A 12,370-nucleotide genomic window follows, 5' to 3' on the forward strand; every position below is an offset into this window, starting at 1 on the left:
TTCTCTTGTTAAGGTTGCTCACATCACCTTGGGCTGTTCAATTTTCTCTTCCTTGGCTCACTGGTAACACAGCAGTCTGTTGCTTCCTAGGACAACTTCAAATGGGACCCAAAGGAGAAAGAGGATTTCCTGGGCCTCCAGGAAGATGTCTTTGTGGAACACCCATGAACGTGAATAACCCTTCCTATGGGGAATCCATGTATGGGCCCAGTTCCCCACGAGTCCCTGCGGTAAGATCTTCAGGGCGAAACCTGGGGTGTTATCCATCAGGACTTCTCACCTGGTCCTCTTGGGCCTTTGTACTAGTAAAACATTATTATTATTATTTTTTGTATTTTTCTGAAGTTGGAAATGGGGAGACAGTCAGACAGACTCCCGCATGTGCCTGACCGGGATCGACCTGGCACGCCCACCAGGGGGCGATGCTCTGCCCATCTGGGGCATTGCTCTGCCACAATCAGAGCCATTCTAGAACCTGAGGCAGAGGCCATGGTGCCATCCTCAGCGCCCAGGCCAACTTTGCTCCAATGGAGCCTTGGCTGCGGGAGGGGAAGAGAGAGACAGAGAGGAAGGAGAGGGGGAGGGGTGGAGAAGCAGATGGGCGCTTCTCCTGTGTGCCCTGGCCGGGAATCAAACCCGGGACTCCCGCACGCCAGGCCGACGCTCTACCACTGAGCTAACCGGCCAGGGCCTAAAACTTATTTTTTATGTATGTATGTATGTATGTATGTATGTATTTTTTTTAGTAAAACTTATACTGGGTATACATACTCATTATAAGAGATTGGAAAATAAAAGAAAAATCAAAAGAAGAAAACCCAATTATCCATTTGGTTATGAGTCCATTTTGGAATATTTTCTCGGTCTTTTTAAACAAAAAATTCTACCAGATTTCAAATTAATACAAAAGCAAAATACTGTAATGAACCTCCATGTACCTTTTACTCAAACTCAATCATTTCAACTCATGACCAATGTTGTTTCCTCTTTATGCCTACTCACTACTGCCCACCCTAATTTGGATTATTTTGAAGTAAAGCCTGGACATCAGTTCATTATAAACATCACTTGAATTGATGCATGATCGTCCGTCCATCATGCAATTGTGCTGTGATTTATTTAACCAGTTCTCTGTTATCAGATACTTATAGGGTGTGCCCAAGTTTTTTACTAATGTATATAATACTGTAATGCAGTAGTCCCCAACTTTTTTTGGGCCATGGACTGATTTAATGTCAGAAAATATTTTCATGGACCAGCCTTTAAGGTGGGATGGATAAATGTATCACGTGACCGAGACAAGCGTCAAGAGTGAGTCTTAAGCCCTGGCCGGTTGGCTCAGCGGTAGAGCGTCGGCCTAGCGTGCGGAGGACCCGGGTTCGATTCCCGGCCAGGGCACACAGGAGAAGCGCCCATTTGCTTCTCCACCCCTCCGCGCACTTTCCCTCTCTGTCTCTCTCTTCCCCTCCCGCAGCCAAGGCTCCATTGGAGCAAAGATGGCCCAGGCGCTGGGGATGGCTCTGTGGCCTCTGCCCCAGGCGCTAGAGTGGCTCTGGTCGCAACATGGCGATGCCCAGGATGGGCAGAGCATTGCCCCCTGGTGGGCAGAGCGTCGCCCCTGGTGGGCGTGCCGAGTGGATCCCGGTCGGGCGCATGCGGGAGTCTGTCTGACTGTCTCTCCCTGTTTCCAGCTTCAGAAAAATGAAAAAAAAAAAAAAAAAAAAAAGAGTGAGTCTTAGACGGATGTAACAGGAAATCTGGTCATTTTTTTTAGAAATAAAACATCGTTCAGACTTAAATATAAATAAAACGGAAATAATGTAAGTTATTTATTCTTTCTCTGTGGGCCGGTACCAAATGGCCCACGGACCGGTACCGGTCCGCGGCCCAGGGGTTGGGGACCACTGCTGTAATGAACATCTTTGAGAATGAGAATTTTGTTAAGAATCATTTCTAGATGTTGAATTACTTGCTTAGATGACTTCACCTTCTTATTTAAGCCTTGGGCATATTTTTAATGTTTAAAAAATTTTAATTATGATAGGTATTTTTACTTCAAATCCAGATATTAAGAACTGGATTGAAAAGATATGGAGAGCAAGGCGTTCCTCTTTCCTTAGAAGGAATGCTGGAGTGTAACATGAAACCCCTTCCCACTGTTAGCCAGTCCAAGGATAGCGATTCTGCGCCTCCTCTGGCTTTCCCCCCGCCCCCTATAGAAGTGTTTTCTCGAAGCCTCACTAGTGTGTTCTCTGGCAGATTTTTGTGGTCAACAACCAGGAGGAGCTTGAGAGGCTGAACACCAGAAATGCCATTGCCTTCCGCAAAGACCAGAGATCGCTGTACTTCAAGGACAACCTAGGCTGGCTCCCCATCCAGGTAGCCAACGGCGGGTGCTCAGCCCATACCTCTTCCAGGCAAGGAACACATCATTACAGGTAGAGAAGGCCAACAGTTAGACCTGCTGCGGAGCTTTTCGCAGTTTGTGTACATGGAAGGACCAGCAGTACTCTCCCGCTCTGCTTCTGAGCAGCTCTCCACGCCCTGACTCCCCAAATAGTACCTTTTCTCTGAGCCCATGTTCCAGACCCTCTCCCGTGCCTGCACTGCCAGGTCACTGCCTTGCTTGCGCCCAGCCTTCCTGCCAACCACAGCTCTAGGCAGCAGAGAAGGAGTGCTTTCCCACCAGGAGGCACTGCTGAGGAGCAGACGCCTGCACCCAGAGCCTCTGTCCCCAGTGCCGATGACCTGCCCGCCCTGCCTGCAGCTGCCTGGCGTACTGTCCTTGGTAACTGGTGTGTTTCTTTGGCCAGCTGACCCCTTTCTATCCTGTGGACTACACTGTAGACCACCGTGGCTACTGTGGGGACGGGGTCCTGCAGTCCGGGGAGGAGTGTGACGACGGGAACAATGATGTGGGTGACGACTGCATCAGTGAGTGGGGCCCAGCCTGAAGCTTGAATCGCCTTCGGTTTGGGGTCAGGGAAAGTCCTAGACACCAGCTGTGATGGTTTGGGGGCAATTCTAGAGCCAGAGGGGATGTACCTGAGCTGTTGTGGGGTGATCGCCTCATTGAGGCCAAATGTTCTGACCAGGCGGTGGCGCAGTGGATAGAGCGTTGGACTGGGATGCCGAGGCCAAATGTTAACTCCTCCATTATCCAGGCGTGTCAGTGGGGGTTGGGGTCAAGGATGTCACCCCCCGAGAAGCCAGCAGGTCCTCCCTTTTTTACGAATCCAACTTCTTGGCAAAATCCAAATTCCAGTCCACATTCTTTATCAAAAGATAAGTATGGGGGTGGGGGGAAGAAAAGAAAAAACCCCAAACAAACACGAGAAGAGGTGGTGCAGGAGAAAGCCCAGAATTTGAATCAGGACTTGTTTTCACCAGACAGAGCCCTGGTAGCAAAGCCCTTAAGCCCTTTCCAGTGAGAAGGGCCCAGCCCAGGCTGGCAAGCCGGTCCCGCCCCTGCCCCGCCCCCTGCCCCGCCCCCGCCCCGTCCCTGCCCCACCTAAGGGCTGTACTTCCTGTGTCCTCTTCAGGCTGCCACCGGGCGTACTGTGGAGACGGTCACCGGCACAAGGGCGTGGAAGACTGTGACGGCTCTGACTTCGGCCACCTGACGTGCGAGACCTATCTCCCTGGGTAGGGATGGCCTCACGTGCTACTAGGACACTCTTCCTTCCCTTCCTCCATCTTCCCTCCTCCTTTCTCTTGTTTCCATCACAAATCATTTTAAGTGCATCTTACGTTACTGGTCCTTTCTAGACACTGAGGTACGGTAACAAATAATACAATGCACTGTTCTTGCTCTCCTGGGGGAGACAGGCAGTAAATCCCGAGCAGCTCGCACGGTGCCGGCCACACTGGAGCAGACAGAGCTACCTGCTCCGTCCAGGCCCCTGGGGATCAGCAGTCTCTAAGCTGAGCTGTTGCCCCTAAATGAGCAGCTCCCATCCCGGTGGCTACCGTGACCATATTAGTCTTCAGGACCATGGGCCTGGGAGGGAAGTCCAGTAGAGGGTGGAGGTATCCGGGCATTTCAAAGGATCTAAGCACCTGTGTAACCTGAATTCTCTGGAACAACCCCCAGCCCTGGGCAGGCCGATGGGTACAAATGAGACCACATTAACATTAATAATCTAATTTTGCTGGCTTGTGGCTCCTTCAAGAAAACCCCAGGAACTTAGCATTCCCTTCAAGAACCCTTCTAATTAGTTCTGAGACTCTCCAGCGGGGGCTTACCTTGCGCAGATGAAGTGTTCTAGTGTTCTGGCCTCCACGGTGACATCTCCCAAGCCAGCTGAGGGCCACTGGCCCTGTGAGGCACTGATCCCATGCCCAGAATGTGGCCTCCCGGGCTCTTTTCAAGGTGTAAAATGATGTCATGCTCCCCTAATCCTCACAGAACCAGAGTGGTGCTAGGGAGAATGGGGGGGGGGCTGTTTCTCCCCCCAGTCTATGCCCTGCTCTGCCCCTGGCACCTGCCCCCTCCTAAGTCTCTCAGGAGTCCAGTCTCTTCCGCGTTTGCTTCCAGCCCCGCCCCGTCCCACTGGTGGGCTTGGACCAGGCCTGCGCAGAGCTGGGGAAGACACCAGACCTGCCTCTCTACTGCCCCCTCTCTGCTCTTTCTTCAGTGGACCTTTTTAACATGCACTCTTGAATGTACATCAACATATCAATCTTGGCCCTGGCCAGTTGGCTCAGTGGTAGAGCGTTGGCCTGGCGTGCGGGGGACCCGGGTTCGATTCCCGGCCAGGGCACACAGGAGAAGTGCCCATTTGCTTCTCCACCCCTCCCCCTCTCCTTCCTCTCTGTCTCTCTCTTCCCCTCCCGCAGCCAAGGCTCCATTGGAGCAAAGATGGCCCGGGCGCTGGGGATGGCTCCTTGGCCTCTGCCCAGGCGCTAGAGTGGCTCTGGTCGCGGCAGAGCGACGCCCCGGAGGGGCAGAGCATCAGCCCCTGGTGGGCAGAGCGTCGCCCCTGGTGGGCGTGCCGGGTGGATCCCAGTCGGGTGCATGCAGGAGTCTGTCTGACTGTCTCTCCCCATTTCCAGCTTCAGAAAACAGCAACAACAACAACAAAAACAAAACAAAACAAAAAAAACATATCAATCCTGCTGGGGAAACTGTAAACCTGCAGTCACCCCAAGACTCTGAGTACGTTAGGCTTGGCCAGGCCTCCACTGGAACTGTGTGTCTGTGTGCACGGCCCCTTCTTGAGTAAGGAAGGTCCCAGCAGGCACCTGCCAAGAAGTTGGCAGGAGTCAGAGCTGGGTGATGGCTCCATGGAGACAACTGAGTATAGACAGTTACCCATGGGGCCCAGGATAGTGCCGAGCCCGGGACTTGCCCGTGGGCTCACTGTGGTTGCTTTCCTAATCCCTGGAAGCCCCGGGGGCTGCTGGTGAACAGGAGCATAACGTACAACGCACTGCCTCAGGATTAGTACTTGGGCTTACAGAGGTATAGACTATGCTACCCAACATGGTAGCCTCTGCTCACATGTGGCTATTTAAATTTAATTAAAACTGAATAAGGTTTAAAATCTATTTCTCCAGTCACACTAACTTTATTTTAAGAACTCAATAGCCACATGGGGCCAGTGGCTTCTATATAGGACTGAGCAGCATAAAACATCTGCATCAGTACAGGATGATCTAAAGCAGTGGTCCCCAACCCCCGGGCCGCGGACCAGTACCAGTCCGTGGGCCATTTGGTACCGGTCCGCAGAGAAAGAATAAATAACTTACATTATTTGTTTTATTTATATTTAAGTCTGAACGATGTTTTATTTTTTTAAAATGACCAGATTCCCTCTGTTACATCCATCTAAGACTCACTCTTGACGCTTGTCTCGTAAGTTTGACAATGATATTTAAAAGTACCACAGTTTTTACGCCGGTCGCATAATTTTATTTTGTGCATTTATCCGTCCCACCCTAAAGGCCGGTCCATGAAAATATTTTCTGACATTAAACTTGTCTGTGGCCCAAAAAAGGTTGGGGATCACTGCTCTAAAGGACAGAGCTGGAAATGTTTCAGGCTCGAGAGGGAGGTGATTCCCCCAAAGATGCTGTGTTAAGAGCAAGACTCCCAACCCCTTCCTCCTAGATCCCTCAGCTGGGCTCAAGGGGAAAAGCCAGAGGCCTGGACTCAACTCCGCCCAAACCCCTGACCTCAAATGAGAATGAGAACAGTCTCCATAGAACCCTTGGCAGCAGGGGCTGCTGTTCGATGAGGCTTGACCTAAAGTGACCAGAGGTGGCCTTTGAGAAGGTGCCTTTTCCCCGAGGGCTGGCGGGAGCTCTCCTTTCCAGTGCCCCCGTCCTCCCTGACCTGTGTCTGCCTCCGCAGGTCATATGGGGACCTGCAGTGCACCCCCTACTGCTACATCGACTCCACGCCCTGCCGCTACTTCACCTGAGGGCGCCAGCAGGTGGGCTGCAGCGCAAGCACCTGAGTCGGCTTCTCCACCCTCATTAAAGGGGCCTCGCACCATCCTGGTCCGGTTTCTACCGCCTTCGTTTGACAAAAACAAGGACAAAACTGCTGCTGAAATGTGCTTTTAACTCAGTCCAACTGGAAGAACTCAGGACCACTGCATCCTGTCTTGATCCAAAGTCCTGGCACACTTCCCACATGCCCGGCCTGAGGACGGTGACCCATCGCTCCCATCAGGCTGGTAGCCAACCTACAGTGTCCCTTGTCTTCCGGAGTGTTGCCGCCCCAGGCCGTGGACTGGCTAAGCACTGTTGGACACACATAGACCTGCGAACTGTTTGTTTTCATCCCCTTTGGGGCATCTGGGCTCCTGAGTACAGGCCTCTCTGCCCCCAACCTCTGGAAACTCAGGCATTGTCACCAGGGCAGACGGCCACCGGCTATCCCCAGGCTTGTGACCCACAGAACAGAGACGGGGGCCCATTCCCTTGGGGTCCCAGCTCTGGCCCTGCTGAAGGACTCTTCAACTAGCCAGAGCCCAGCACAGCCTCATGTGGACACGGCTCCCCCAACAAGAGACCCAACCGTGAAGAAGTACCGAGAAAGCCACTGAACCCACTCTCTGCCCCAGGTCGAGGGTGAGGCCCTGCCACGGTGCCCACCGTGCCCGGGAAGAGAGCAGGGGCGCCCACTTCTCCATGTTTCCCCGAGGGCAGCTCTTGCGGCGTCACCATCCCAGGCTCCATCTTGACCTTGTGGCTCTCTGCAGTGTGACCTCCCTCTCACGAACGCCCCTCGTGTCCGTTTCTGGGTCAGGAGATTCACTAGCAGAGAGTCACGCGTCGTCCGAGCCCTGGCAGGGCTGAGGAGAACCCTGCCCCGGGTTTCCTGTCTGGGAACCCACCACTTCTAGGCAGAGACAGTTTCCGTCCTGACCTCCAACTCCTGGGTGCCTTCTGACCCCCACGAGCACCCTGTGACCGCCGTGTCTCCGTAGTGCGTAGCCCGGTCCTCACGTGTGTGCCCGAGCCCCCCAGGTGTCCACGGGATCGTCGTCCTGCATGTCTGTGAGCTGCTTTCCGTCACCATTTTCCCCAAGTGGGCCTCAGCTTGGTTTTGGAAAGATTATCTCCCCCACGGCAGACCTCAAATGGGATTTGGCCATTTGTTACCAGACGCAGGGACACTCTTGGGATTTTGTACAAAACTATTTATGTGGCTAAGTCTTGTGGACTAAGCGTCATGCCGTAGTTGACGGGGTCAGCCCGAGGGTGGTGTCCCCAGAGGTGGGCACACTGGTCAGCCTGCTCTCCTCGGCCTCGACTGCAAGTGCTGAGGTGATGTTGCTCCCACGTAAAGCTTCGTACTGGGCTCTCCAAAATCAAGAAATAAAGGCAGTTCTTTTCCTCGCTGTGGCTCTGTCTTCCCTGCGGGCTGGGAAAGTGTCCAGCTAGGCTGGCTGGAATGAGGGGTCTGAACTCAATCTTCTTTCCAGACTATGCAGAGGGCTTTAGGATTTGGAAGCAGTCCTACTGCCTCACGGACAAGGGAAGAAACTGTGGCCTAGGAGAGGTCACAGAGCTCAGTCGTACTAGCCAGCCCCACCCCAGCCTTGTATTAGAACCTTGTCTAGGACAGATGGAGATCCAATACTGCCTCGGGCCTGGCTGACAGGATCCCTGTCCTGGCTCTCACACCTTGGAGGGCACTAATCTGTTTAATTACCCTACACAATGTGCTTCACTTCTCTGAGTCTCTGTTTTCAGGGTGGAAATAACAGTACTTTGTTTCAGGGTGGTGTTGAATTTTAGTGACTGTACAGTTAAAATTTCTGAAACCTGGAAATTGTTTAGGAAGTGTTGTATTTTATTGGGGCCGTTATTATTTAGTGGGTTGCAGTGAATCAATCACCTCACTGGAGACCTGGGATATTTTTCTTCCCCCTTTGAAGCTGGTTATGAGTTCACTTTTGGCAGGAGCTTGGAGCCCAGCCTTTACTGCTAAGCACTGGGAGAAAGCAGTGGTTCCCCAATCCTGCTGCACAAGAGCACACCTGGTGAACACCCCCCAGGGAGAAACCTGTGGACCACCAGAATTAGGTTGACTGACTTGTTGTAGGGAGAGCAAACAGCAGAGGAGCAATGGGGCATTTCATCAAACCAAGACAAGCTAACGGTAGGATTTGGGGAAGGGCAGCACGTAAGTCAGATGTAAATGAAGCCCAAAGCCAAGCAGGCTGTGTCTGGGAAGCCTGGACTGGGAAGTGGACCCAGGTCCTGATTCATTAAAACTTCAACGTTAAGAAAACCATAAAAGCCTGACCAGGCAGTGGCACAGTGGATAGAGCGTCAGACTGGGATGCAGAGGACCCAGGTTCGAGACCCCGAGGTCGCCAGCTTGAGCATGGGCTCATCTGGTTTGAGCAAAAGCTCACTGGCTTGAGCCCAAGGTCGCTGGCTCGAGCAAGGGGTTACTCGGTCTGCTGAAGGCCCATGGTCAAGGTACATATGAGAAAGCAATCAATGAACAACTAAGGTGTTGCAACGCGCAATGAAAAACTAATGATTGATGCTTCTCATCTCTCCATTCCTGTCTGTCCCTGTCTATCCCTCTCTCTCTCTGTCTCTGTAAAAAAAAAAAAAAAAAAGAAAAAAAAAAGAAAAAAGAAAACCATAAAATATGCCTGAAAACCCCTCTCTGAGATTCTGCATTTGGCTGGAAATTCTCAGTATCACAGAAACCCACACAGCTCAGGTCTTCCGAGCAAAAGCAGGATGCCCATGCTTACTGATTGGCTTGCAAACTGCAACGTTTAGACAGCCTATGATTTCAGTCACATGTTTCACAGGGATTTCTGGTCAGGTGGCAGGAGTAACAATGGGAGGCTGGGGGTGTCATTGGAAAGAAAGCCGTAGTTCTTCAAATAAAGGAGTGATTATGATGCTTTTGAGCTGCGGCTGTGACCTTGGGAGAAAGAGTGTCTCCTGTTAACTCTAGAACTGGCTTTTCCGGTGTCTGCTCCGGCGGTCTGATGGACGGCAAGGCACAGGGCTGACTTGTACTCTCAGTCTGAACTAGTTTATTTTTACTCTTTCAACTGTAACAGAGGCACAAGCTCTGCTCAACTTGATCCCAAGGAACCCACTCCCTCGCACCCCCACCCCTGTGGCTGGCAGTCTTTAAGCCTGTCCAGAGCTCCTACTGTAAACAGGGAAGTGGGGGATGGGGTTTGGCCCAGGGCTCTTCTCTGCCCACCTGCAGAGCTGTTTGAGAAATCTATAAAGCAAAGTCAAGTCTTTGAAGGAAGCTTGGCAACTAGTATTAGAAACCAGCGCTTGGGGAGATGCTAGTTTCTGAGCAGCGTGAGACAGGCGCCGGTCAACCCATCACTCTAAGAGGGGCGTGGAGGGCACGTATGGGTCAGATTGCTCCAAATTTAATTATAATGAATAGTCCAACCTATGGCCCCATGACTGTTTGAGTGGCCTGCCCCAGCCTGCCCTGTAGAGGAGAGAACCAATGTAAATTTTCAGTGAAACTCAGATCTTCCATTTGTGAGGTATCAGTGAGTTCAAGGACCTTGGCGATTCGCCGAAGAGATTGTTACTCTTGAGCAACCCACTGTGACCACTCAGAAGCTTCGAGAGTGTCTCTGTCCTCCCTCCTCTTCATCTGAACCATCCTGAAAGGGCTGCAAACCACAAAGGAGCAATGTGTTAAAAGACTCCCACCGCCCCTCATCCAACAGCTTTCAACAGAGGGGGTTTCTCTCTGGGAGTTCCCCTGAGTGCTTTTCAGCCCCAGACAGCTGACTGTTAGAGTCAGACAAGTCTACGAGAAACCACCTTACTAAAGGAAGACACTGGCTATTTCCCCTGCCCTCTGTTCCTCCTTGTCCCACTCCCTTTGTAGGAATGGGGCTCGTGTAACACCGAAATTCTGCGGCAGAAACACTAGTATCTCAATAGAATTGCACTGGTGGTTATTTGGGCCTTTGTAGTTTTTTTCAAAGTCAATGATGAATTTTCTTGTCTTTGATGTTCCAATGCATGAACAGGACCACACTCTGCTGCATGCCCTGCCCCAGGTGACGCTCAGTCCAGCCCCCAGATGGGAAGTTGAACGTAGTCATTGTGGTCATGGGTCATCCTTTGAGGCTTGCCAAGGGATTTTTGGCCTGAAGCAGTGGTTCTCAATCAAGATTCATCAGAATGATGCAAAGGGTTTGTTAAAACATTACTGGGTCTCACCCTAGAGCAGCGGTTCTCAACCTGTGGGTCACGACCCCAGCGGGGTTGCCTAAAGCCACCGGAAAGTACATAATGCATATCAGGTATTTACATTCCGAATCATAACTGTAGCAAAATTACAGTTATGAAGTAGCCACCAAAATTATTTTTTGGTTTGGGGGTCACCACAACATGAGGAACTGTATTGCGGGGTCACGGCATTAGAAAGGTTGAGAACCACTGCCCTAGAGTTTCTGATTCAGCAGGTCTGGGTGGGGCCTGAGAATTTACATTTATTTTCCTTTTTTTAATGTTAGAAGAGGAGGGTCAGAGAGACAGACTACTGCATGCGCCCCAACTGGGATCCACCCGGCAAGCCCACTAGGGGGTGATGTCCTACCCATCTGGGGCTGTTGCTCCGTTGCAACTGGAGCCATTTTTCAGTGCCTGAGGCGAAGGGCATAGAGCCATCCTCAGGGCCAGAGGAGCCATGGCGGGAGGAGGAGAGAGAAAGAAAAAAGGGGGAGGGGTAAAGAAGCAGATGGTCGCTTCTCCAGAGTGCCCTGACCGGGAATCGAATCCAGGACATCCATATCCCAGGCCAATGCTCTACCTCTGAGCCAATGGGCCAGGGCCAGGAATTGCACTTCTAACAAGGCCACAGGTGAGGCTGATGGCCCAGGGACCATATATTAAGAGCCACTGCTCTATTGATATGGCTAATGTGAAAACTGCAGAAGACGAGACCAAAAACACAGGGAGGTAAGGTGGGGACTTCAAGTAGGTGGCTTTTTAGGATACTCTTCCATTAAACAAGTGGGGTCTATGTTCCTTCCCCTTGAATCCAGGTGGGCTTTGACATAGAGAATACTGTGGAGGTGATGCTGTGTGACTTCCTAGGCTAGGTCATAAAAGACCATACCGCTTCTCAGAACACTCATTCTAGAGGAAGGGAGCCATCCTGCCGACTATCCTGACTGCCGTGCGAGAGGGACCATGTAAGCCCTTCGGTTGATGGGCCCAAATGAGCGTCCTTTCAGCCATTCCCACCAGGGTGCCAGACATTGAGTGATGCTAGCCTGGACTTCCCAGTCCTGCCCATCTGCCAACTGAATGTCACTGCGTGACCTCAGTTGAAACCGCAAAGAGCAGAAGTGCCCAGCCAACTTCTGTCCTAATTACTAAGCAACAGATTTCATGAAATAAAATGGTTGTTTTAGGCCACTAAGTTTTGGGGTAACTTGTGACTTAGCAATAGATAACCAGAACACCGCCCTAGGTTAGGAAGGGTAGGCGGGAACGAACCACATGCAATAAATAGAGGGAAGTGCCAAGCCTAGAGTAGCCATTGGCTTGGGTTTGGTGCCCTCTGCAGGAGCCATGAATAGAAACGTCTTAACTCCCCCTGGGACTTCTGCCTGGCCAGGAGAAAAGCCAGAGCTGTGTAGGTAGTAGATGGATTGCAATAATTTCCCAAATTTTCATACCTCCCCATATATCATACCTTTGCAATGTACTTTGCAACTCTTCCCATCAATTGGTGGAATGTATTTCCCCACCCCTGGATTCTAAACTTGCCCCCATGACTTGTTTTGGCCAGTGACATGTTAGCAATTGTTTCCTTTCCCACCCTAGCACCCTTGCCGTTGCCAGGACAATATGCCCACGCTAGAGTGCTCAAGGATGAGAAACACGGAGC

General features: G+C 51.6%; 1 protein-coding gene and 1 long non-coding RNA gene across 3 annotated transcripts in view; one reads left to right on the top strand and one right to left on the bottom strand.

Annotated features, from left to right (window-relative positions):
• The window catches only part of COLQ (collagen like tail subunit of asymmetric acetylcholinesterase), a 62,324-nt gene extending 54,076 nt beyond the window's left edge, over positions 1 to 8,248 (top strand). For both annotated transcript variants that reach the window (XM_066351422.1, XM_066351423.1), the window contains exons 13-17: positions 91 to 230; positions 2,260 to 2,379; positions 2,814 to 2,934; positions 3,543 to 3,645; positions 6,356 to 8,248. In XM_066351422.1, coding sequence (XP_066207519.1) covers positions 91 to 230; positions 2,260 to 2,379; positions 2,814 to 2,934; positions 3,543 to 3,645; positions 6,356 to 6,425 — 554 coding nt within the window. In that variant the 3' untranslated portion in view covers positions 6,426 to 8,248. The remainder of the gene's footprint in view (positions 1 to 90; positions 231 to 2,259; positions 2,380 to 2,813; positions 2,935 to 3,542; positions 3,646 to 6,355) is intronic.
• Positions 1 to 12,370, bottom strand: part of LOC136382510 (uncharacterized) — a 296,768-nt gene that overhangs the window by 133,194 nt on the left and 151,204 nt on the right. The gene's annotated exons all lie outside the window — the stretch shown is intronic.

The sequence above is a fragment of the Saccopteryx leptura genome, chromosome 10, assembly GCF_036850995.1.
Source record: "Saccopteryx leptura isolate mSacLep1 chromosome 10, mSacLep1_pri_phased_curated, whole genome shotgun sequence".
NCBI classification, from domain to species: Eukaryota; Metazoa; Chordata; class Mammalia; order Chiroptera; family Emballonuridae; genus Saccopteryx; species Saccopteryx leptura.